The following is a 25,544-nucleotide window of genomic DNA, read 5'->3' as shown; positions in this document are numbered from 1 at the left end:
ACGTCACCCATAGAGTTCTGAACAGCAGTTTTGACGCCTAAATGAGGCCGCGGCCATCTTAGCTGCGCGTCACAGCACGTCACTCCCGGATAACTGAAAATGGGCAAAGAGGCGGGGAGGTGGTTTGAGCTGATATGACTGGTTGCTGAAACCAAGCCTGCCTAGCTCGACGTGACCATGTTAGCAGCAAAGGAGCTATCTATCTATCTTAGATACGATCTAAAATATTAATGAAGATAAGTTTTATCATCAGAACGTTCTAAAGGTTTACTGTCAATCTACGGTGTTTTTTAAGATATAGATGCTCCAACACCAGTAGTGTTGGTTGTGCAAATAACAACATGGAAAATCAAATGGGACTTCATACCTTTATAATGAAATAGAGATCGCGAGATGAATCCAATCCGTGGCACTTGGGTAAAATATGAATGTCCATTGCAAAACAAAAAAACATTTCACATTTCTTCTGAATGATCTGCTCTCTGTCATCGTTCTTCAAGAAAGGATGCAATCTGAGCAGCGATCGTATCTAACAAACAAATGAGCCTGTGTCCAAAGTATATTTTTTTCAAAATAGTGCAGCAGTTTTAGTTATAATATCCAAGCAGTGCTGTCGGATTTTGATATCCTCCCGCCATTGTCATTGCAGTAAATCTCACAACCAAAACTTTCAGCCAATGCCACGATCCATCAACAACGTGTGTTCTGTGTCTCTTCCCCATGCATGCACATCTACACAGACACACATCAGTCTCGAATATTATGCAGCAAGCCATATTTTATAATTGTATAAAATAATCGAGCACAAATACGGCTGAGATGCCAAATTCAGCGGCAGCTGAGGTAACATGACGGCTCACAGACAGCAGCGCAATCTACCTGTCACTCAAGTGACCACGCCCTTAATTATGCAGAACTTTAAGGCTTAATATAATTTAAACGGATAAGTTATAAAAAAAATTCACCCCCCTCAGAGTTGTCATGAAGGGCAAAAATAGCAGTATAGACCAAAACCACAATTTGAACCAACTTGTAAACATGTTTTTTTCTGCTATAAACTTGGCCAATTTAACATGGGACTCTATGAGATTCTGCTCTCTTTTGGAGCCTATCCCTAGCGGCCAGTCGATGAATCGCAGTTTAAGTTACTTCCGTATTGGCTTCACGAGAGAAAGGGGGAGGTTGCCGCTTGGTTCAGCCCCGACAAAACGTTGCTTAAACGGAAACGGTGGTGCGTTGAACACCCTGTTCTGATGACGCAAGAGTTGCAACAATGGCAGCTGAGAAGGACATTCTTTGTGTTCTTTTTGAAGAATTTTCGGAGCCTTATTAAGTTGGTATAAATAGGTGTTTAATACTGCAACATACACTCGATGTTACAGTCACTGCCCTTGCCGTCCAGAATAAAAGAACATCCCAATCCAGTGAAAGGGTTTGTGGAAACTTCTAATTATTGTGATACAACACTTGCCTTGCATTTCAGGATGAAAAGAGAAACATTTCAGGTGAAGGATAATCCACTTCTTACCTTTAAGACTGTGTTATGATCTATATTATTTTTATTGTTTGTATTAATTAGGCTTATCATTATTGCTGATCACTGTTGTTGTGCTTTGATATTGTAATATTTACCATTATATAATCAGAGGAGTATAGAAAAGTTTATTAAAGTGTCACTTCTCAATACAACAGCAAAATATATAAGTACAGTATTTTTATATTACATTACTCATTGTGCGAGCTGTCTCTTTAATACCGCATGGTTTATATACATCTTGCCGCTGATTGGGCTGACATTTCTGACACGCCCACCAAACGAGAGAAAACGCATCTCAAACCCGTTGCACACCGATGCACACTGTTTCCAGGAAACATGTCGTTCAAACCCGGAAAACGTAGCAAAACGTTGCGCACCGGATTGAGCTTGAACGTGCCCCAGATTCCAGAATGGCAGCACTGCTGAAAGGTTTGTTTGAGCTGCGCCCTCTACTGTACAGGCGTAAATATGCATTTCCTTCAGCCTGACACCATGTTTACACTGGACGCGAGAAATTTTCGGTTGGGGTTCGACACCGTCTGCCCCGGATCCCCAATGAGGACTGAGGAGGATCTGGGGGTCCAACCCCTCGGGGGTCCGAACAGAAGCCCCCTAAATGCAGTTCAGCCATACTCCACAGCGGGGCGCCACCACGTCCCACTTCAGGCCTATTGCATGGGGGGTCCCCCCATTCAAATAAGCTGGAAGTGAACGCTTCTCGAGCGGGACCCCGTCCCGCTTACCTGATATTTGTCCATTTCCCATACAAACTGGCATGCAGACCCCCGTCCTGCTTACCTCCCATTTGTCCATTTCCCAGCATGCTGACCACTCCATGGCCCCGCCTCTTGTCCCTTGAACCTACTTTTTGTCCACTTCCCTACTAAATTTACAAATTGACCCCTTGACCACAACTGACCACTTCCCCGCACATGGAACCCACCCCCTGTCCCACGAACCTATTATTTGTCCACTTACCTACTAAACTGACAGAATGACCACCTGACCACTGCTGACGACTGCCCCGACCACGGGACCTGGTCAGACAGCTGAAGAGAACCCCTAGAGGTGTCCAAAGCCCCACTATTCCAGGGTCACTTATCATACTAGATAAGTGGCAAACGGATTTCGACAGCTGTATATTTTCCTTTCCTTGAAAGGGACTTTGGTTAATGCTGCCTTCACGTGCTATCGGAAATTTGATAATTCCCACTTCTGAAGTCGTGATTACGAGCTCATCGCATTCAAACGGGAGTGCGTTCATGTGTAATTTTTCCTAGGAAACTTGCATGTACTATAATTCCGAGAACACGTGAAGGCAGCATAAGACAAAACAGTGGAGCACATGGCACAAACAAAACAAAGCCATGTATCTGCACAAAAACACACAGCCAATAAGAGCTCTCACCGACTGCATGTCCACACATAATATGATTATGTTCGCACATGTGACTGTTCACCAGGGTGACGTTGAAAGATTAAAAAAAAGTGTCTGAAAACATGTTGACACAATATTCCAATGTTCTTTTCTTTTTTTATATTTTATGCAAGTAAATATCTAAATATTTAATGTTAAATATAAAACTAAATGTTCAGTGATTGTACATCAAGGTCTGAAAATATATCAAAATATAGCAAAATATTTACCTAATTATTATTTACCTAAATATTAACCCATTGCAATAACATATAAGAGCAATATCATAACACAGTAGTGTGCCTCTATATATACAGAATCATGAAAGCCTTACAACAGTATTAGTTGCTATTATTTATATTATTATTAATATTTTATATATTGTTGCACAATATTGAAGGCACATCCATTTAGTTCTCAGATAAACTTGACGATGCCGCTAGGGGGCTCCAGTCGTCCTTAGCCTCCGAATCCGTGTCATGACAGGGAGCTCGTGTGGTGGCTGCAGCCCAATGAACGGAGGCTCACTGTACAGCAACAGAGATGCTTTAATGGGGGAGAAAAAAAACCTTTTTGTTCGATCTTAATATTACGGAGTACGGTGATGGAAAAATATAAGGATTGAGGAAAAATAATTTTTAATTGGATTTGTCATATTTTTCCGAATGCTCTAGGAATGCCATATTTCCAGCATATAGCACATGCGTTGCTATTTTCAGTTACCAATGACGTGCAGCAGAAGTGACTGTATTTACACACGACATATAATTATATTATACTCAGTGTAAGCGCACTAAATGAGGATTGTAGCTAAGATGTTGCAATCTAACTATAATCTAAAGGATGACAATAGAATTGTATGTAATTTTTAACAATTTAATTAATTTAATTGTACAGCAATCTGCTTTTTTTTTATAGGAAACAGCCTTAACGGTGGAATGTAACTGCTGTACACTTTATTAAACGCCTGCTAACCTCAGTTAAAATTATTTAACTGTGAAGACCGACTGTCGTTCTGATGCAAGCTCTCGCGGAGGGATATCAGCCATGGCGACACATTTGTAATCTGTCTTGTTGCTTGGAGATAAGTAAAATGGAGTCGGAAATCGCCTTTAAAGTCCTTCCCTGTCAGCCATCTTGGCTCGACTTGAACTGTCATATGATGTTTGGAGACATATGATGCAGGTCCACCTTGATCCAAAATGTCGTCAGCTGCGTCCTAACCCGAGTTAAGGACGTAACACACTTTACCCCGCGCCTGATATCTGTGACGCTATTGCGGCGGACCATAGAGCTCGAGCTCGGAACGGCAGCGGGAGAGAAGTCATCGCTTCTCCTGCTGCTATTTAGCACACTGCGTAGGGTTACAGCAGGTAAGATTATTTCACTATGTTAAACTGCGTTTCGATAAGTTACGTGTTACACATGTTGGTAATGCTCCACATTTACGACTTGAATTGAAAGCTGATGTTTTAGACCGTCTTGTCAAGTATTACAAGCGTTTGTAGTCAGGGAAATCAGCCGCGCCTCCTCCTCCCCGGTTTAGCTACAACGGTGCACTAGCCTAGCTTAACGCTACCTCGTATTATTTGGGTTACTGCCGTCGATTTTCCCATTTTAGACATATTTACTTTTGAATCGAATTCACGAAGCACGCATTTGGACCGGTTTATGGCGGTTGTTGTGAAGCAAGATTATTTACGTTGCCTGTAGTTTAGAGGAAGTGATAAACCGGGACTAGCGTTTTCACTCTTGCGTAAAATGGTGTCCGAGCTAGCCAGCCGACGACACTGTATGAGCGGTCATCTGTTTACATCTCGAATGCTTAAGAATGACACTTTAGACGGCAATATCATTAGTTTTGTCCACATAAAGCCAAATCACGCGTTTCATAACATGAAAAGGAGGCGTGTTGTGGGGAAATCGTAGTAAGGAATCATTTTATAACTTGGCTGGTTAAGAAGCAGAGCGGCAGCCCTACTTTGCGCAAGATTATGCCTGGCACTTTTCTCAGTATCAAGCCGAACAACATTAATGTTAGCTGAATCATGCTGAGTAAGGGAAAGTGGTTTGTGGTTTGTCTGTTGCACTCATAGACGGTGGAGAGAGATCTTTGTTGAAATAATAAACTTTCCTTATTCATTCATTTATTTTGTCTTTCGGCTTACTGAAATGATAGTACGATATAAACGTGACTTCGTTATTCAGCACTCAAGTATTCAGCTTTCTGGTCACTTGCTGGAGTCAGGTGATAGTTAGCTCGTAGCTAGTCAGCTGGCGTCCTGTCATTCCGCTGTGTTCTCCTGTCATTGTCAAACTATTAGTATTATTTTGATGTCGTTAACATTCTTTAAACAGACATTATAGAGACATCAGGGGCGGTGTCGCCTTCAGGTGGTCGTTTAATACATGACTGTAACTAATCGTAAAGCTTGCATTCTAACGTGATTAATTTAAGCCATATGAAGGGGCAAACGTCAAGGGCATAGTATTTCACGCTAATTTCCCACTCAAGTTTACACTGATCTGTTACGGTAATGCTAAAGAAAGAAAAAGTGCATGATCTGAATTGTTCTACAGAATATGTTGGTGTGCAATCTTGGCAGACTTTTAAAGGTTTTTAAAGAGACATTTTTATGACATCAGTGACCATTTCAGATGATTAAAATAGTCGCAATATGAATGTTAATTTCAAAACCCCTGTTATTAGTGAGAGCTGAAAGCTAAGCTTAAAGTATAATTCTGGTCAGTGACAGTCAATGAAAGCGCTGTTCAATACACTGACACACAGCACTCGCTGTAAATGACGACGAGTGACGACAGAAAATGGGCGTGGTGGACCTTTAAACAATTTTTTAGTTTCAACTTTGAGAGGAAACAAATGTTTTGTCTACTCCAACACAACAAAGTTGTTATGTCAGACAGGGAGATTTTTTTTTTAAAACTTCCTGTTCTTATTATAATGCCCACATTCAGTTGTAGCATATGCAAGCATGGATTTTCTGATTATGGTGAGAATGAAATGCTGGGATCATGTTTTGGGAACAGATTACGTCTTGGGTGAAAGTGCATTGATAATTACAGTGCTTGCATTTTTCTTGGCATGCAAGAAAATATGTATAAGGCAAGGCATGTAGAGTTTGCCTTAAATAGAAAGCTAGAGTATTCTTGTCTGTGCATCTATACTAACTGTGTGTAGAAGGTATAAACCTTGTTTTAAAGGGTTAGTTCACCAAAAAATTGAACTTGCCCTCATGTCGCCCCAAACCTGTAAGACCTTCGTTCATCTTTGGAACACAAATTAAGATATTTTTAATGACATCTGAGGGTTTTTGAACCACACTTAGGCAGCAATGTCACTGCACCTTTTGAGGTCCAGAGAGGTATTAAAAACATCATTAAAATAGTCAACGTGACTACAGTGGTTCAACCTTAATGTTATGAAGCGACAAGAATACTTTTTGTGCGTGAAAAAACAAAACAGAAATAACAACTTTATTCAACAATTTCTTCTCTCCCCTGTCATTCTCCTATGCTGTTAACATATGCTTGTGATGCTGACACAGGAGCTGGCCGATAATGAGTCAGCGCTCTGATGTAGAAGAATGTTCCTACGTATTTTTGTTTTGTTTTTGCACACAGAAAGTATTCTTGATGCTTCATAACATTAAGGTAGAACCACTGTAGTCACGTTGACAATTTTAGCTATGTCTTTAATACCTCTCTAGACGTCAAAAGGCGCAATGACATTGCTGCCTATGTGTGGTTCAGAAACCCTTGGATTTCATCAAAAATATCTTAATTTTTGCTCTGAAGATGAACGAAGGTCTTGCGGGTTTGGGATGACATGAGGGTGAGTAATTAATGGAAGAAATTTCAGTTTTGGGTGAACTAAGCCTTTAAGTTAGGTTGTGGGCATAATTGCTCAGTGCTCATCACACAGAGTCATGACATGTAGGACCTGTTTCTTTGAAACTGTCTTTTGAAACTCATGTATTGTCTTGCATAACAAGAAGAGCAGAAAAAAACTCATAATTAGTGGCATTCCAGACATGCTGATCTTTCTGCTCATACCTTGGGCACTGTCAAAATGCAAATTAGCACTCCAGTCACGTCACGTCTTCATATAGCACTTTATTTAATAGATTGCTTAAAATCAAGCAGCTTTACAGTATCAAACATGAAAAACAGTGTCAGTGCCTCATTTTTTTTAAACAAGCACAACTTCATTTTGCACTATAAGCGGCTATCCAGTGTGTTCATGTTTTCACCCACGGAGCTCTTACCTCGACAAACTCAAACACACAAAATGAGGCAGAGACGCGTCCCACGCGAGTGAAGGCGGAGCCTCAGCGCACACCTCCTATTACGTTATCGTCACTGACCAATGGTAGTACGAAGGTGTTTTGCAGCTGGAGTGAACTTTTCCTGAAAGTTCGCTTTGGCATGCCATTTCGAACTTCCAAAAAGAACACAAAACGAACTTCGTTTTGGCTTGATTTTGTTCGAAATGATGTCACATCAGTTCGTTCTTTGATTTCATTTGAGGGGCCTTTAGGGTGTACTCACACTAGGTGATCTGAACCATGCCCGACATTGCGCCAGGGGCCGGTACAAGGCTACCGTGCCTAGTGTGAGTACACCCTTACAGTGCATGCAGAGCACCATTTTTATTAGTCACAAATCGACTAATTTAAATAATTGACGGAATTGTCAACGCGACGTTCCAGCCCTAATCATAATATTTTTTTACATTTATTTTTAGAATTGAAATTGTAATCTATTGGAAGCCGTTTGTGAGTTTTAAAATGAGGAAACTATTAATTTGTTTTACAAAACAGAAAACACATCTTAGTAATTACAAAACGCATATTTCATTTTTTTTTATTTTTTTATTATTAGATGAAAATTCAAAGTTGAAGTGATGATAAATAAGCAGATAAATAGGTACTGCCATGACAGCTTGTTACTTCCGTTTGACAGTTTCCCCTTTCTAGTCTAATTTAAAGTCATTGGTGAATCTTCACACACAGTACATAAAGGCATTGTTTATAATGTTGGAGTTACATGTGAGCTCAGGTTCAATGTGCTTTTGAATCGGAAGACAACTATTGTATTTATTTATGGACCTCTTGTAGGGCTGCACGATACATAATTTTAGCATCGGTATTGTGATGTGACATCTTGGATGCACACATTGCATGATGTGCGATGTCAAGTATAGGGATTGTAGTTGATACATAATCCGTACAGACCAAGTACCAAGGTTCAAAAGGCGCCCGATTCGTGAATCACAAATCACATGTATATGGCAAGTTTAACATATCGCGAATCACAAAGTTTAACCATCGTAGAGTGAAAGTGTACATGTTTTAGGTGGTGGTTTAAAATTGTTTAAATGTTTAAACTGACCTAAACGTTTAAACTTGAGTGTTTAAGTGTTTAGGTCAGTTTAAACATTCAAGCGTTTTTAAACCATTTGAGCACACAAAGGGACGAAAGAGAACTGAATTTGTAACTCGCATGCTGTTTTCTTTGTGCACACAGAGCTGCACAGACAGTACTAGAACACTGAGTTCCGTTCTTTCTTGTCTATTTGTGCTTGAACGGATACATACATGCAAAATTATTTCAAAATGTCCATCCCGGTGAGTATCCTCGTAAACAGTCACTTTTGACTTGTACAACTGAGAAAGAAAACGGATGTGTATCATTATATTGGATCTGTGCATTAGCTTTTAAAGGAAAGCAGCCTAACATACCTGCTTCTGTCTGAGTTATGTTAATCAAGCAACAATAAACAAAGAAAAAAATCACTTTTATAGCTTTTAACAAAGATTAATTATATTTAATTTATGCAGTGTTTTTACATTTGATTATTCAATTTCTGTACATGAATACTGTTTGACTTACCTGAAAATCATAAAGCACTGTTTATTTCATTTGTATCTTTGTTCTATTGTATTTATCTATACTTGCAATTGTTTTTATATCACTGTATATCAGAAAAACAAATATCAGAAAAACAAATATTGCAATCATATGTCCATTTTTTTTCCAGTATTGTGCAGCCCCTTACCTCTTGTGATTTGTACCCTTTAGGAGTGAATGTATTCATAACACAGCCTCTCATACCTTATTGCTTAATTGTAACTGGTTTTGATTCCAACTGCATTAAATTCCAATATTCCACATATTATTCATACCAAACTATATTAAGTCTCACCTTAAAAAAAACAATGCTGACTAATCTCAAAACATTGTTGCTGTAGCACTTGTAATAGTGACCAAAGGTGCAGATACAAACTGTACTTTTGTTTTTCATTTCCAAAACCAAATCTTGGGAACTGTATACTACTGATTAAATTATGTGCCAGACCTGGTTCCCAAATGAATTTGAACATCTGGGAACATCAAGGACACATTTGTTGCTAGGTAAATTTAATCACACTGTTTTTATACTTTTTAAATCATAGCAGAGTTGTATTGACTCTGATAAGCAATTACTACAATTCTGAAAACAAACCTCTCCATTTTTTTCCTGATTTCATGTTTTGAATGTAGCCTTCAAAGGCATACTGGTGCCTTTTGGTTAGAAATGGCTTTACTTTAAATATCAACCTAATCAAATGCATTAAAAGTCTCAAAATATCCACATTCATTATTATTTTGTTTTAATTATTTGTATTTTCGAATGCTCTGGGACACTTGGTTTCAGAAAGGGCTCTCAGTGTACTTTCAAAACAACTAAACAGTTTTGGTCTGCCCCAAAATCTATACAGTGAAAGCACCTTGAAATGCTTTGCATTATAAACCACTTGCTATATTAATTGCTCGAGCGCAAAAAAAACAAAACAAAAAAACATTTAATATGAAACTAAATGCTGTTGTTTTTTTTTTCTCTAAGGTTGAGCCTGGAACCAGCTGTCCTCCAAGATGAACCCATATGAGTGAACATGAGCCTATTCAGTAAGCTGTTAGCTTCCAGTGGTCAAAGCCATGCCTGAAGATTAGATTCTCCTCTTGCTTACAGCAAAACAAATATACAGAAGAATCTACATGACTCTTCATGTAGACCTTCCTGTGTTTGTCCTGCTGGATTGAGTCCTTCCTCCCCTACTATAATATCAGCGCTGTCCTTTTCATACCACTCCGTCTTGCACTTTCATGTCCACCTGGGAACATGCAGCTGCATTTGAGAATAGCTCCAACCTAGTCTCATGCGTCCAATGAGTGGAGAGTCAGACGGCCCCGCTCCTGAAAGAGTCTCACAGGCCTTCCCTTTGTCAGGCCCTGTGCCCTCCTCAGAGATGTCCTCACTGCAGTCACTAGGGCCAGTGCAGAGCTGGCTGGGTCAGGAGTTGGAGAAATGTGGCATAGATGCAATGATCTACACCCGCTATGTCCTTAGTCTGCTACTGCACGACAGCTATGACTATGACCTGCAGGACCAGGTATAGTGAAAATGTTTCAGAAAAGTTCTGCTCTTTTTGTTTTTCATGTTTTAAGTGGCTTGTTTCTGTTTTGTATTTTAAAGGTTTTGTTTTATAAACAATTTTTGTTATATTGGTTGAAACTCCTGATTGCAATCAATAACAGAAGAGGTCTAAATATTAAAACATGTAGATAATATATCTTCTGTGGAAGTCTCGGGACCAAAAAACATCCGTCTATTCATTGCATTCACACCCTGCTCGCACAGGCATCACACATCATAAGCACGTTCCGTAAGACTATGCAGAGTTGTAGACAGACAGCCACCTCAAGGAATTTGGAAGAAATTTAATGACAAAATAATGTTTTTGAAATAAAAAAACTTGCTGAATTGCACTAATTGAAAAAAATGTTGCATTAACCATGCTTGCATTGAAATGCATTGTATTTTCAGGGCTTGCAATTTTATGGACTGAAATTCAACATGGTTGTATATTTAAGCAATGTATATTTCACTTCAAATCATTTCTCATACATTTTCATTATTAAAAATTCAAGGAGCCATATTCACCTTTCAGATTTCACTTCCAAAATATTCGGTCTGAAAATTTACAGCCTGTAATATTCGACAGGCAATTTTTGGTCCATTTTATTTTGATTTACAAATTAGCTTATACAAATTCAGTGGTTCAAATTTGACAAATTCAATGTTGCACATCCAGGAACTGCAGAAATAGCAGTAGATTGCTGATGCATGATCTCCATCTGCTGTTAGTTGTCCTCACCAGCAGGTGCCGCAAGCAGCTGTTAAAGGCCAGAGCAATGACTAGAGAGAGTAATTTATTAAAATTATAAATAAAATTTTATATATATATATATATATATATATATATATATATATATATATATATATATATATATATATATATATATAAATTTATAATTTTATATAGATATAATTTTATATAGATATATAATATATAGAGAGATTTACAGAAATGGAGTGTATGTGATGATTATCAGGGCAAGAATATGTGCGTAAAAGCTAATGAAGACACTAAAGCTGTGTTTACATTTAATTCAGTGTCTTCACGGTTACTTTCACGGTGTATAGCCTACATGTAAGCAGCCTTCTCTACCAAAATTGAGATTGACACCTCGATACTTATGTAGCCTATAACAAACATTACATCTGAAGAATTACATCTCAGTTGCTCTCGTTTTTCTTAACATATTTTATAGCTTGTGTGACGCTGTGCTGTAATACTGGGGTTGCCCTCTCAAACGTCACACTCCAGGATTCCCCAACAATGCTTAACATTAATATACTAATACAAGACCAAACTCAATATAAGCATTATTGGTGATGCATACTATATCCAGGCAACCAGATGAACACAGAATATGAACTAAATGTGCAAAGTTTCAAGTTTACCTCGTATAGAAACCTGTTATAAAGAAAATGCTTAACTTGGCTATTAGACTAATGCAGTAATTAAGATCAAACTCAGTATACATCTTATTGATGTACAATATACACAACTATACTATTTACGACAAGCAGATGAGCCCAGAGAGTGTTTCGCCATTAAAACAAAAACTTTTAATTTGGCTTAATGCATATTGGCTATAAAAAGACCAACCTTGCTATATTGGTGATGCAAGCAGATGAGCCTAGACTAGAGGAATGCAACTCGCTGCACTACACGCTAAGCATTTTCTTTATAATGTGTTTTCTATGGAGAAAAACGCACTTTGTGTTAAAATTCTGGGCTCATCTGCTTAACTGTACATATTATTTTATACCGAATTTGGTCTTTTATCATCACAACAAACCATGTTAAGCTTTTTCTTTATGTGAAAAAGCATATTTGCTTATTTAGGGACCATCTCTAGTCCCATGAGTTATGTCCCATAAGTTACATTTGTACACAGTTGTTTATTTTGATGAACGAGATTCAGAACGAGAGTCGGTAAAATGATCTGAACTTCCCATCACAGGGAGCCACTTGGGCATGATTGTGGCTTCTGATGTCACACTTGGATGTGGTTGGAGTTGGTGTCCACCTCAGGCAGCAGCGAGCCCTACTTGGAATGTACAATGTTGAATTTTATGTTGAATTTGTAGAAGCGAATTTGTGAAGTGAAACAAAATGGACTGAGAATTGCCTGTTGAATATTATAGGTTGTATTTTTAAACAGACTGAATATTTTGGAAGTGAAATCTGAAAGGTGAAAGGATTACTGAATTTTTACTAATGAAAATGTGCGTGAAATGTTTTTAATTGAAATATTCAGCTTAAATATACAACTTAAATTTCAGCCCATTAAAATGCAAGCACGGTTAATGCAATGCATTTTTTTTTTTTTTTTTTAATTAGTGCAGTTCAACAAGCTTTTTTTATTTAAAAAACATTTGTCATTAATTTACTTCCATACACCGAGCACCAAAAACAAACAGCGTCCGCCTGTTACAGTTCCTCCTGAGCCAAAACAACGAGTTTATGCTGCGTTCACACCATGTCATAACCGTAATTACGAGATGGCAACCCGTGATGTTATCTCCAGAGCTGTTCATGTCCTCCGACTCAGATTTTTTTTGCATTTCAGCGGCAAAATGAATCTGCAACAGTCAGGTGGTACAAGTAAGAGCTCTGTAAGTTGTTTACGTTCATTATTATTGTAATGTTATGTGGTTTGAGACATGAGGTAATTTAACGCTGTCTCTCGTGACGCTTTGCAGAATCTGCTGTGCGTTCATGTGTTTTGAAGGAGGCGTGGCTTTGGAGAGTGCTCTAAAGGGAGGGTGGGATCTCATGTTTTCAAAGCTAATTTACTATTAATAGACTCTCCGCAACTTCCTAATCCAGAGGTTCCCAAACACATTCCTGGAGCCTCCTCAGCACTGCACATTTTGCATGTGTCCTTTTTCTGACACACCCATTTCAGGTCTTGGAGTCTCGACTAATGAGCTGATGATCTGGATCAGGTGTGTTTAAGGAGACATGGAAAACATGCAGAGTTGGGAAGGCTCCAGTAATATGTTTGGGAACCCCTGGCCTAATCTACCTTTAAGTAACTAAGTAACTGTACAAAACTAATAAAACATCTTAAAGCAATAGTTCCCCCAAAATTGTATAAGTGTACGACAGGTGTGCTGTAAGTTTTATAAAGTCATACAATAGCTTTTTATTTATTTATTTTTATTTAAACCACCTTTAGTGAAATCATTCTTTAGTGAAAATTATTTTGGTACTTGATAAATCTGTTAAATTATTTCTGTAATTAATCAGATTTTAAAAAACACCAAACAACTTGTATACTAAGCAATCAATACAACTTTCCTTGTGCACAGGAAAATGACATCTTCCTGGGCTGGGAGAAGGGAACAGGGAAGAAATGGGGGAAGAGCAAGAAGAAGGGAGGGACTGACCTTAGTCTTGAAGAGATGAAGAAACAAGCTGCTGTGCAATGTTTGCGTTCAGCATCTGATGAAGTAGGACCTTTTTACTTTTTACATTTTATCAAATGTGTTGTTTTGTATTCCCACAACCATTTTCACAGCTAAACTGTGATTTTAATCATCTGCAGACCTGATTGCCCAGGGTTGGTCACAGTACTGTTGTGAGTTTGTGTTGTGGGATTAGTGGAGCAAAGATTGGTTAAACAAGAATAGCACTCCTCATTAAGACTGTGAAAAATGCCACTTAGGGCTATAGTAATGTGGATTTGCCTTTGCCTTCGCTTTTGCCTTTGCTTATTTCTGTAAAGTTGACCAGATAGTTCGGAAATTTCATTACACAGTGGGCATTTTTTGTGGTTAATGTTTTCATTTTGTGTGTATTTGGAGCTTTCAAATCAAAGGGAGTAATTTTTAAAACATTTTATATCCAATTCCTGTTTTTTGAAAAACTATTCCTTTTTCTGTTTTTCACTCAGAACTGTGATTGTATAATTTTCCCCAAAACTGCAAGTTTAAATTATCTTGTTCTCCCTCAGAATTCTGGAATTGAAAGCTTGGTCGAGGAGCTTTGCTCTAAGCTCAAGGATATTCAAAACAAACAGAAAGGTTGGTTTGCATGTTTTCTGTCTCATACAGGTTAAGTAAAATTTGCATTGTCCTACGGTTGTAATAGTTTATGGCAATGATTCAGTTGTATTGCTTTGCTATGATTGTCTTGCAGAAAAAGATAAGCAAGGAAATAAAAAATCTGATATATCTCAGTCTCCTGAACCAGATGAATCACTTTCTTCTAAGGACCAGGTTGAGATGTAAGTAACTAAACTTTACAGTCTATAATGTAATAATGTGGATTGTTGCACAACTGGTGTTATGATCTATATGTAAATAATTAGCAGTAGGACTTTTATAGCGATGTAGCCCTTATTAAACCAGAAAAGGCTGTGATTAAATATATAATCTGTGTGCTGCATGCTTCAAAGTGAATGGGCAGGGTTTTGAGAGCCTAGTGAGTGTACTAGCATAAAATAAATGAAGATGAGAAAAAATTTGTTGTATGCAACAGTTGTCTCAAATAGTAACATTAAGATGACCTTATGCAGCATTTGATCTTATTCCTCTTTTGTTTAATTTTCTTATTATTTACAGTAAAATAATAATATTTATTATTATTATTATTATTATTATTATTCCCCTTAGGTACTATGAAGCCTTTCCACCTCTTTCAGAAAAACCTGTTTGTCTCCAAGAAATTATGACCGTGTGGAACAAAGCTAAAGCCTGCACATATTCCAGCTCATCATCATCTGCTGTCCCTCAAACAAGCACAGACACATCCTCTCCAAAAGACTGCACCAGCGAAGGTGAAGCCTTTAAAGACCGAACAGTTGATGCACCCAGTTCCACCACCACAACCAGCGAGAGGGCCCAGCAGCGACGCACTAAGAGGGAGAAGGAAAACCGATTCCATGGAAGCGCAACAGGAGTGCCTGATGATCAGGTTGCTCCTCATAGTAAGAGGCAGGCCAGACACCGATCTGAGGGAAGGTTCCGTCCCAGATCGTGGTCCTCTGGCTCGAGTGAAGCTGGCTCAAGCTCTAGTGGTAATCAGGGTGACCAGACCCTTAGTTGCAAAGCAGCCCGCATAAGACACAAGTCTCGAGAGGTCAGCAGCAGAAACAAAAGAGGCCGAAGTGGCAGCGGACAGGTCAAACTGGCCCTAAAAGTCATCGACAAAGAGGAGCGTAAAAATGCACGTGGCAACATCAGTACCACTGGAGGCCCACCTAAGCAGCACCACTACATGAAAAAAGGCAAGAGACCTCTGAGGGAGATCCGCAAAGATGCTAATCTAGTTGAGGCACAGGAGTCAGGAGGAGAGGCCAATAAAAAGGAATATATGGAGGAGCCTCTTTGGTACACAGAGCCCATCTCTGAGTACTTTGTCCCTCTCAGTAGAAGTAAACTGGAGACAAAGTATCGGAGTAAAGAAGACTCTTCCAATGACTTAGCTATGTCCATTGATGTGGACTGTCTATCGGAGAGAATTCAAGGAATCTGCATTGCAAATTCTTGTTTTCAAAGGGCATACCTTGCAGCAGGCACTTTTGTGGATGGCCACTTCATTGAAGTGCCTGGTGAAGGTGATGAAGAGGCTCCCGAACTGAATGGGATTTCAAGCTGCCATCCTCCTGAAGATGGTCAAGATTTAGATGATGAGCATCTGTCTGAATTCACTCACTTCTATGAAGTTGATCTTTATCAATCCATATTGGATCCTAGTGCCTCAGATGCGGTACAAGAAAGTCGAATCCTGAACATGATTCGACAAAAGAGCATTGAGCGAAAACACTTTGAAGCAGGATGTGTAGTTTTAGATGGCCTTGAGCTGCAAGGGGAAAGTGCAATAAGGGTTGATTCTCTGGGAGCCTCAGAAGCAGATGTTTCCATCACTCAAAATATTGCCCAAGTCTGGGAGTGCTGTTCATCATCTAGCTTGGAGGATTTGGAGGGAGAAAGTTGTCCAGGTGACTCTCCAGTCAGACTCTCCCCAGTGTTGGACAGTGTTCCATTTAGCAAAATATCTGGAGCTTTTGTAGGGCATCATCTCCAAGAAGCCAGTGGTAGCATCTCTGACCTAAACTCCTGCTTTTCACTTTTTGAGTTGCAGTACGATAGCCCTTCCTTTTCTTTTCCCTGCGACTCACTCACGGGGGGTCAGGACAATGTAGATTCAAGTAGCTGTTTAGATCCACAAAGAAACAAACAATCCCGTTTGCTAATTTGGACCAAAAACAGTGCCTTTGATGAAACGGAACACTGCTCTAACTTATCAACGAGGACCTGCAGTCCATGGTCCCACTCAGAGGAGACACGGTCAGATAGTGAACAGATCAATGCTCCGGCAGATGAATCTGTTCAGTTTGGCAATGAAGAGGTTAGCTGTATCTCCCTTATCCCACCTTTATGCCTAGAGGAGGAGCTTTTAGATTTCTTTCAAGAGAACTCAAGTCACCAGCAGGAAGAAACAAGTGTAGGCGCAGAGTCCAACCAGCCCTTCAATAAGAAATCGAAATTGGAGTCTGTTTGTGGCATAGCATTAGAGCAGGATGAGAGTAAACTCTATAATGCTGTTGTGTTTTCAGATGTCTCAAATCAACAAAGTGATGAATACACCTCAGGGATAATAAAAGACATTTGGATGGCTATTGGAGACAGAGACTGTGTCTTAACACTTGGGGTAAAGAATACAGGGGAGCACTTGTTTTCAGAGGAGGCTACTGGCTACCAATGCAGCTGTCTTGACAAGGATGTAAAAGGTGAAATTCAAAAGAAAGCTGTGCAGTGTTCGGAATATCATCTTTGGGATGGACAGAAAGAGGATGAGGGACTTCCTAAAAACAAGCTCTCTAAAATGAATGATGGGGATTACACAACACCGGCCAAGCCCTGGAATTGTAATTCACAGGATAGCACCTCATTTATCCTCGGTGGGGTTTATGGAGAACTGAAGACTCTAAGTGGTGACAGAGAATGGGCTATGGTTCCACCTGGTGATGCTTGTGGCAGTTTGTTGCAGTGTGCAGCAGCCACATCTTCTGACATGGTAACCATTGCAGGAGCAGATGTGTTCATGAACACGAGCAGTCGCTTTGCTCCTGGCCACAAGCCATTGTGGAGACCTCTTGTGTCCCTTGGTCAAAATGAGCAGGCTTCCAAGGGACCAGGGGATGGTTTGAATAAGGGATTTTCTGTTGTCTTCCATGAAGATTTACTGGGATCATGCGGAGGCTTCCGTGGAGAAGAGTCGGGACTTGATTACCCATTTTCATCCTTTGATTTAAACAACCCTTTTTCCCAGGTCCTGCATGTGGAGTGCTCCTTTGAGCCAGAGGATATGGCCTCGTTCAGCCCGGGATTCAAGCCAAAATCCATATTATGCTCAGACAATGAGCCCTTTTGCCCATGGTTATATGGCATCAACCGGACTCAGTATCGGGCCATTCGAATTTCCCCAAGGACTCATTTCCGGCCAATATCTGCCTCTGAACTATCTCCAGGGGGGTGCAGTGAGTCAGACGTAGAGTCTGAGAAAGAGGAAGCGAGTCTTCCAGTTGGTCAAGCAGACCTCTTTGATGACCCACAAGCTGACCTCAAGCCTCTCGAGGAGGACGCAGAGTGTGAGGGCCCTTACTATGGGAAATCTGAGTTGGAGTCTGGGAAGTTCCTACCCAGATTAAAGAAGTCTGGCATGGAGAAGAGTGCCCAGACATCACTCGATTCACAGGAGGGTGGGAGCACCCTTCTGCCGATTACTGAACAAGAGATTTGCGTACATTGTGAGACGGCAGTGGTTTCGACGCCATGTTCTCATGTGCAGACCTCTGTTCTTCAACAAGAAGAATGCAGCAGAGAGACAGAGTCTTGCAAATGTGATGCAACTGATCAGATTCCTAAAACTGGGAAGTCACTTGATGTTGCTCAAGATATGCACGAGGTAAGTGACTACAGAGACTGTCTATGACCAAACTGTTCATTTCAGATACATGCATATGGACAATTGTACAATAGATTAGCATGTCTTTTGCAGTTAATATAGACATTGCTGTCACCTGCACTTCACAATGTACTGAATTCACATATGCCATGACTGTACTTGATATTCTTTAGTGAGACTATAAAGATTAAAAAAAAAAAATAGTATAGCAGTCTGTGCATTCCCCGATACATTCATTTTCTCCAATTGAATGCCTTTCTTTGTCTCCTTACTTCAACAGTTTCCTCTGTTGAATTTTGGAGAACAGTGCTTAACTAATATGCAGCAAGAAGAGTGCTGGTGGCAGAGTACTCTATGCTCTCCTTTATTTCCAGGTTCTCAGTGCGGAGGTAAGAAGAGTACACAGTTTAACAGTTTTAGATACTAAGAAGTGAGTTGTACACTGCTTTGACAAACGTAATGAATTTGAATGTCAAATTGTAGTTAATACATTGGATGGAGTTTGCATAATACTAAATGTTTTACTCTTCTTTGCTTCTAGGAAGCAGTAATGTATGAATCTTCTGCTTAATGTGGAGACATACCAATGCTATTTTCCTCCTATTACTTTCAACCGTAACCCAGAGGAGGGACAGGAGGACCCTTACAAGAACAGTGAGCCCTGGGCCCACAGTGGGCTCTTAATTAACCACCCTGTCCTAAGCCCTGTTATTCCTCAGTTCATCTAAAATGGCGTATCAGCAAGCTGAAAAGAGAGAGAGAGGAAAACATGGCAATAGGTTGAACGTACAATTAGATGATTCTGGTCAACAGCATTTATTATAGATCTGTTTTCAGTCTGTTAATTCCAAGGTTGATCAATTTTGAAAAGAATAAAAAGGCATAGTTAAGCATTAAGATTGTTCTTTATTTACCCCTTATAGATTTTAGCTTCACTTTTACGTTTGATCAAGGATACACTATAACTGTGGTCCTACTGATTGTGCATGTGCTTGTGAACCTAGTCTCAGTCCTTCTAATAGTCTAAGTTTCTGTGACCGAACTATGAATACTCAGAAGTCAGGTTGAAAGCACTACGATTGCAACACCCCCCTCCCCTGCCAGATAATTTTGCTTTTTGTCTTATTTTTTATCTTCTAAATAACTTATAGAAGATAGTTGTGTGAGGTTTGGTGTGTTGAAAGAAAAAGTGCTTTTGTCCCCTACCATGCTGCTTTGAAAGCATCTTAAAGAAATAAAGCAGGGTAATATTGAAAGTGTAATAATACAATAAGTAAACTAAAAAAACTGAGATAATTAAACCAGAAGGTTATTGAAGAAACAGAGCTTTGCCCTTGAAATTAAAAGTTGCTTTCTTTGCTGGAGTTTCCCTTTTAATTTAGCCATTTTGATAAAGGTTTAACAATTTGATTGGTTATTTTATTCACTTTAGGTTTTAAAAAAAAAATCTTTTTTTTTTTTTTTCTTTTTTTTTTCTTTTGTCAGGTGGTTTGATTTGTGAAGTTACCTTTCATAAAAGTTAATTTTGGAGAGAGTTGTGGTGTCAAAGAATAGTTTACATTTTCCTGAATACAAGTATGCTACCTGGAAAACATGTCAAATATAAATGCTGCAGATAAAGTAAAAATTAAACATTTGGGGGAAAATAGTTAACATAATATGTTGACCCATATATACAATTTCATATAAGTCTTTAAAAAACTATTACACCTTACAGATGATAGTGTATATCAGTTGCAGTTTGGTATTGTAGCCATAACTTTATGTACTGTTTCTTTAAGCTTAGTGTAAAGTTTGAGGTTTTTCAGTGAAATTTGTTCCCATTTCTTTAATCAACAAAATTGTGACTACTGATTATTCATAATATGGCTTGATTTATTTTGTTTTTAACAAGAAGAATATTGAGTTTTTCCAGTAACAGCATTTGATTGCTTAAAAATGGTTTAATTTCATTTACTTTTCCTCCTACTTGTTTCAGAAATCTGTGGCTGTTTCAGTGTGTACTGATGCATCATACTCGCAGCATGGGTAGTGCCTATATTAAGATATAAAATGAAGAGGGGTTTATAAAAGCAATATAGTATTTTGGCACGCAGTAACTCTACACAAAAATGGATCAATATAATAAGGTTGTAAAGTCTAAGAGGAACATTCATAGGGTTTATTTGTGACATATGTTGCTTTAATTTAGTCTCATTCCCCCTCCGTTTCCTATGAATAAGGCCCAAATTACCTTTCCTTCAAAGTTTGAAAGGTCGCTTGCCTATATAATTTTTCATGGCTGTGGAATGAAAGGTGGTAGGGGGTACGGTGTTACCCTTTTATGTTCATAATGTAAAAACCAGTCCATCTTAAATTTAATTTATTATCTAATACCATATTTTACACCTGTGTGTTATCCATTCCCTTTCATCTGCTTCTTGACCTTAACAGATCGAACATGTCTAGCCTGCCATCTACTAGCTTTAATATAGCCTGGATGTTTTTTTCCCCCATTGATTCAGTTTTGTTACAAATGTTATGAGTGAGAAATTACTACATGTATGCTACATCAGCAAAGTGTTAAGAAGTGTGAATTTAATTACATTTTGACATTTTAAAAGCACCCCCTTTTTTTTTTTTTGTCAAAAATGTTAGTGTTTTTTTTCTTTTCTTTTTTTTTTTTTCTCTGTACTAATGTGAGCATGTTAAAGCATTACTTGTTAAATATTTTCAGGGGGAATTTGAATGTGACAATGAAATGGAAAATAATAATAATAATAATTGACCAAAAAATCCTTTGAAAAACGATTCCTAAATTTGGCACAAGGATTTAAGTTTTTAAACTTGCTTTGGCATCAAATGTCTAAAAAAAAAAAAAAAAAAAAAGCCCCTTTGCAAGTGAGTTTATTTTTTTTGACCTGTTCTGAGATGCACTTTGGGTTAAATTGCAAAAAAATAGTCTTGATAGTAAAATCTATAGAGTATTTTATATATCGGTGCTAACATTCATACACCATGTCTAAGTTGTAATCTTCAGATGCGTATAAGAAAAATGTCTGCACACTTAGTTCTTCTAAAAGATTTGTGCTTGTTTTAACAGAAATGGGTCTAAGGTTTGAAGTGTATGATCCTAGACTGTATGGAAATGGCTGTAGAACATAACCTTGGAAAGATGATTTTGTATGACCCAGAGTTTGTAACAGCTTGTGTGTTTGTGTTTCCCCACATTATTTCCTCATTGTGGTTATGGGAGTGTGATTATTGTTTTACAAAGATCATAAATATACAGTTCATAGAAATGTGTAGTGGTAAAAAAAAAAAAAAAAAAAAAAGTGTGATGGCACAAACTGTGTGGTATAACTGGGTAGAGCAGCACCTGGATGCCTTTATTGGATTATTTAGTTGACAGTTAACATGTTACAATTCACTTTAATTTTTCCAATTTAAAATACTGTCAGAGATTCCAAAATGCAATTACACATTTTTGGCATCACTTTCTCTAATCAAAATCTAAATGAATTCTTGTTCTGTTGAGCACTTTGAGTGAAATGTTGCCGTCCTCCAAAGTTGTTACTGGTTTTATTTGGACTTATGTTCATTAGTGGGTGACAGAGGACAAAAGCATTTTTCAAATTTAAGCATTTTGAGAAAATGCATAAATATTATAGTGAATGTGTGTGACAGTCAAATATAACAGAACAGCATAGACAGATTATTTACAGTTACAGAAATTTGAATCAGTTCCTCTTTTAGTTGAAAAAATTGACACTTTTTTTGTTATCTTTCAAGTCTAGCTCTGTGTGAGGTGGTATGGTTGCTGGAAAAAGACTGGAGTACTCATGTCTGTGGGAGAAACTGCATTATTTACTTTCTTTTCTTATGTTTTGGTTTGGTCAATACATTTGGAGAGGATGACTTTCAAGTCTGTACTTACAGTTTTAAGTTTTATTTGCAATGTTGTATAACTTAAAGCAGAACTCTCTCCATTTCATCTTTGTGATGCTTCTTAATTGGAGCTCAACCCTGTATTTTTCCTCTGAATACCTGATGAAAGTCACCAAACCTCAACACAGACAAAGTTGGTTGCATTGTTCTAATGCCATGTACATCTGAGTACATCATTTTGTTTCCATTGTGAAGTTTCTAAACCTTTAATAAACATAAAAAAAGTTCGTAGTTGTTTTGTTTCTTAGTGACAGCAGGAGAGAGCCTTTCTTAAATATTCTGAAACTCAGTAACTAGGTAGCTAAATGTTGAATTGGCCTGGTTTTCTAAGTACACATTAAGCTTTGACCCTGAGCCAACCTGGTTATGACAAAATCAGGCCAAGTGCTTAATCTGTTAGTGGATCCCTGACCTTAAAGACTTTCCAACAACTTTTTACAGAAAATGACCTTACAAATACTGTAATTTGCCTTTTCAATTATATTCTTACTATTTTCTCTCAGTGTTTGAGTAGGCCTAATAAAATGTTATAGCCAGAGCTATACATTAACATTTCTTTCACATAGCACTGGTGCTACAGAGGTTGAAAGTTTTATAACAGGCCACACAATTGTAGCACAAGTATTAAACATCTGCGGGCAAACATTGACTGACTGGCAGGCTGCAGGAACATAATACTGTTTAACATCAAGTCAGTTTTGTTTTTATACAGCCCAATATCACTAAACACAATCTAAACAATCCATCCTTTTTGGTTGAGGTATTGCTTTTTCCTATAAATCATTAGAAGGGTCTAAAGATTTATTATATATAAAAAAATGATTTAAATAAATGTTAATTTCATATTTTTGGTCAGGAAATCATATGCCTCCACTGAGAGAAAAAACTCCTGCACTCTTCTCTACACTGGAGAAAAACTTAGATTTGCACATTTATGTAAAATTTCTTTAGAAAGTAGTAGTGGAGAGTGGGGTAAGATGAGCCACCCCCTGTATCTTTGCAATTGTACACTTTTATTATCATGTGACGGTATCAAATTTTCATGTTGATGAAGCCATATGTCTCAAAGTTTTACTGAACATAACAAATAATCAGAACATTTCTAATCATTAGGGCATGTTGTAGTCCAGATTAAAATATAAAAATAGCCTATTAAGTCTTTAAGTATTAAGTATTTGGTGCTGTGATGAACAACATTGAGATTACAAAAAAATGAATGGTTGTTTGAAGCATTTTAGAAACTTCACTAGCGCAGCTGCTTTGTTTACAGGGTTTCATGGGTAACCGCTGCATTCTGCTGTTCCATCAGCGCCCTCTGCTGTGAACGTGCATTTCAGCGCGTCTCCTTCACTCGTTCCGCCATGTGCTTCTCGTGCATTGGGCTTGTTTACATGAGTGCGCGTGTCCCTTTGACGCAGCATGCAGTGGTGTTGTGCATTTTGTACGGATGATGGGAAAATATTCTTAATGCATTATAAAATTTTTAATAAATGGTAATAAATTATTTACGGTATTTTTAAGTGCCCATGATAACAATATCGTGCATATTCATTATCGTGATATATCGCATTTCCGAATATCGGCACATGTCTACATGTGACCATATATTTTATAACCACCCATCATTTCTGCCAGACTGAAAAGAAGCACATGGGATGGATGAATGGAAGGTACCCATTTACTTTAAAAACTTATTTTGGGCTTGTCAAAGTAAAATTTTAGCATAACAGATGTAATGGCTGTTAGATCAAAGCAAATTTATTTATGAAATTTCTAAATTTATTTATGATGCATATTGGTGATTTAGCATCATATAAAACCATGCAAATCTTTAAGCTAAATATTAGCCTGATTTGGTAAACTAGCTATTTTTCCCCCCCAAAACGGCAGCTATGGGGCAAAGTGAGCCAGCATTTTAACTTACCCAACCATAAGCCACTGAAGTCAAGTTAAATCTCTTTAACTGGTATAATTTATGCCAGTTACACAAATGGTTGAATGTACCTTTTTTGTTGTTGTTTGAGTTTATTTGATGGGAACAGTGTACAAGTACACCAAATGCTTCTCTGATACAAACCAGAAGACTCTTAATCATATCCACCTGTAGTGCCCAACGGTCAAGTAACCGCCTAACATGGTCGACAGTGGAGAAAAAAACTACCATGCCAAGAACCTTTTGAATAAAATGTTTATTAGTTTCACTGACATTTAATCGTTCATTCTAATTTAGTTTTTATTTAATTTTACTCAACAAACTCTCTGTTTAGTCTATTTTTGTCAACATATTGTGTGTTCAACATATTGTTTCAGAAATGCAAAAAAAAAAAAAAAAGATATTGAAATTTCAACTTCATTTGGTTTGTTTTATGTTGTTTATGTTAGCTTTAAGAAAAGAAATATGATTATTTGTACAATGAAATTTGATTATTAAATTAAATTAAATTAGCTTTTAAAAGAGGTAAATTATGTTTACAATTTCACATTTGATTCAGATTCAGTTAGATCAGGGGTAGGCAAGTTCGGTCCTAGAAAGCCGCTGTCCTGCAGAGTATAGCTCCAACCCTGAAAAAAAAACCTTCAGCTGCCTATAGCCTTAGTAATCCTGAAGAGCTTGATTAGATTGTTCAGGTGTGTTTGATTAAGGTTGGAGCTAAACTCAGCAGGACAGCGGCTCTCTAGGACCGAACTTGCCTACCCCTGAGTTAGATGGTCAGTTTACACCCAGATGGTGCAACTTACCTACTGACTCGGATCAACTTACTCCTAACCTGGGGTAAATTGAGCCACAGGAACACTCACAGCTCAACAGCTGCTGGCTTGATTGGGCAGCTAGCGAAGCGTCAGTAAGCATCAGGATCATGCCTATCTGACTGTTTTAATTACGATAAAATTCTCTAAAACAAAAATAATGTAAAAGAACATAATCATATCAACAGATGCAGAGAGGCAGGAAAAACAAACCCAAAATCTGCCAAAAATCAATATTTGCTGAAACTTGCCAAGGCGGACTGGCGGTCACCCCCTAACCCCCTATTGCAGCTATTGATTCTTAAAGCAATCAGAAGCAGCAGCAGGCAGTGGTTTGACTGGGACAATTCCACAATGCTAGTGTCAAGTTCCCTTATGATTTATCTTCGTTTATTTTCCTAATCAGTAGCTCAAGGATCAAGTGCTGAGCCTGAGACCCTATAGTTTAGGCCTTTTTTATTAAAGGTCCCGTTTTTCGTGTTTTTTTGAAGCTTTGATTGTGTTTATAGTGTGCAATATAACA

At 38.2% G+C, this 25,544-nt stretch overlaps 1 protein-coding gene across 1 annotated transcript; it reads left to right on the top strand.

Annotated features, from left to right (window-relative positions):
- The first annotated feature begins 4,020 nt into the window (after positions 1-4,020).
- Positions 4,021-22,500, top strand: kiaa0232 (KIAA0232 ortholog). Its single transcript, XM_048184832.1, has 8 exons — positions 4,021-4,327; positions 9,862-10,408; positions 13,744-13,884; positions 14,388-14,457; positions 14,573-14,660; positions 15,049-18,346; positions 18,627-18,735; positions 18,888-22,500. The coding sequence occupies exons 2-8, from the start codon at positions 10,175-10,177 to the stop codon at positions 18,902-18,904; spliced, it is 3,957 nt and encodes a 1,318-aa protein (XP_048040789.1). The 5' UTR covers positions 4,021-4,327; positions 9,862-10,174; the 3' UTR covers positions 18,905-22,500.
- Positions 22,501-25,544: the final 3,044 nt, after the last annotated feature.

This window comes from Megalobrama amblycephala, linkage group LG3 (genome assembly GCF_018812025.1).
Source record: "Megalobrama amblycephala isolate DHTTF-2021 linkage group LG3, ASM1881202v1, whole genome shotgun sequence".
In the NCBI taxonomy this organism is placed as follows: Eukaryota; Metazoa; Chordata; class Actinopteri; order Cypriniformes; family Xenocyprididae; genus Megalobrama; species Megalobrama amblycephala.
The sequence above is the reverse complement of the archived record's forward strand: the minus strand, read 5'-3'. Positions and strand labels throughout refer to the sequence as shown.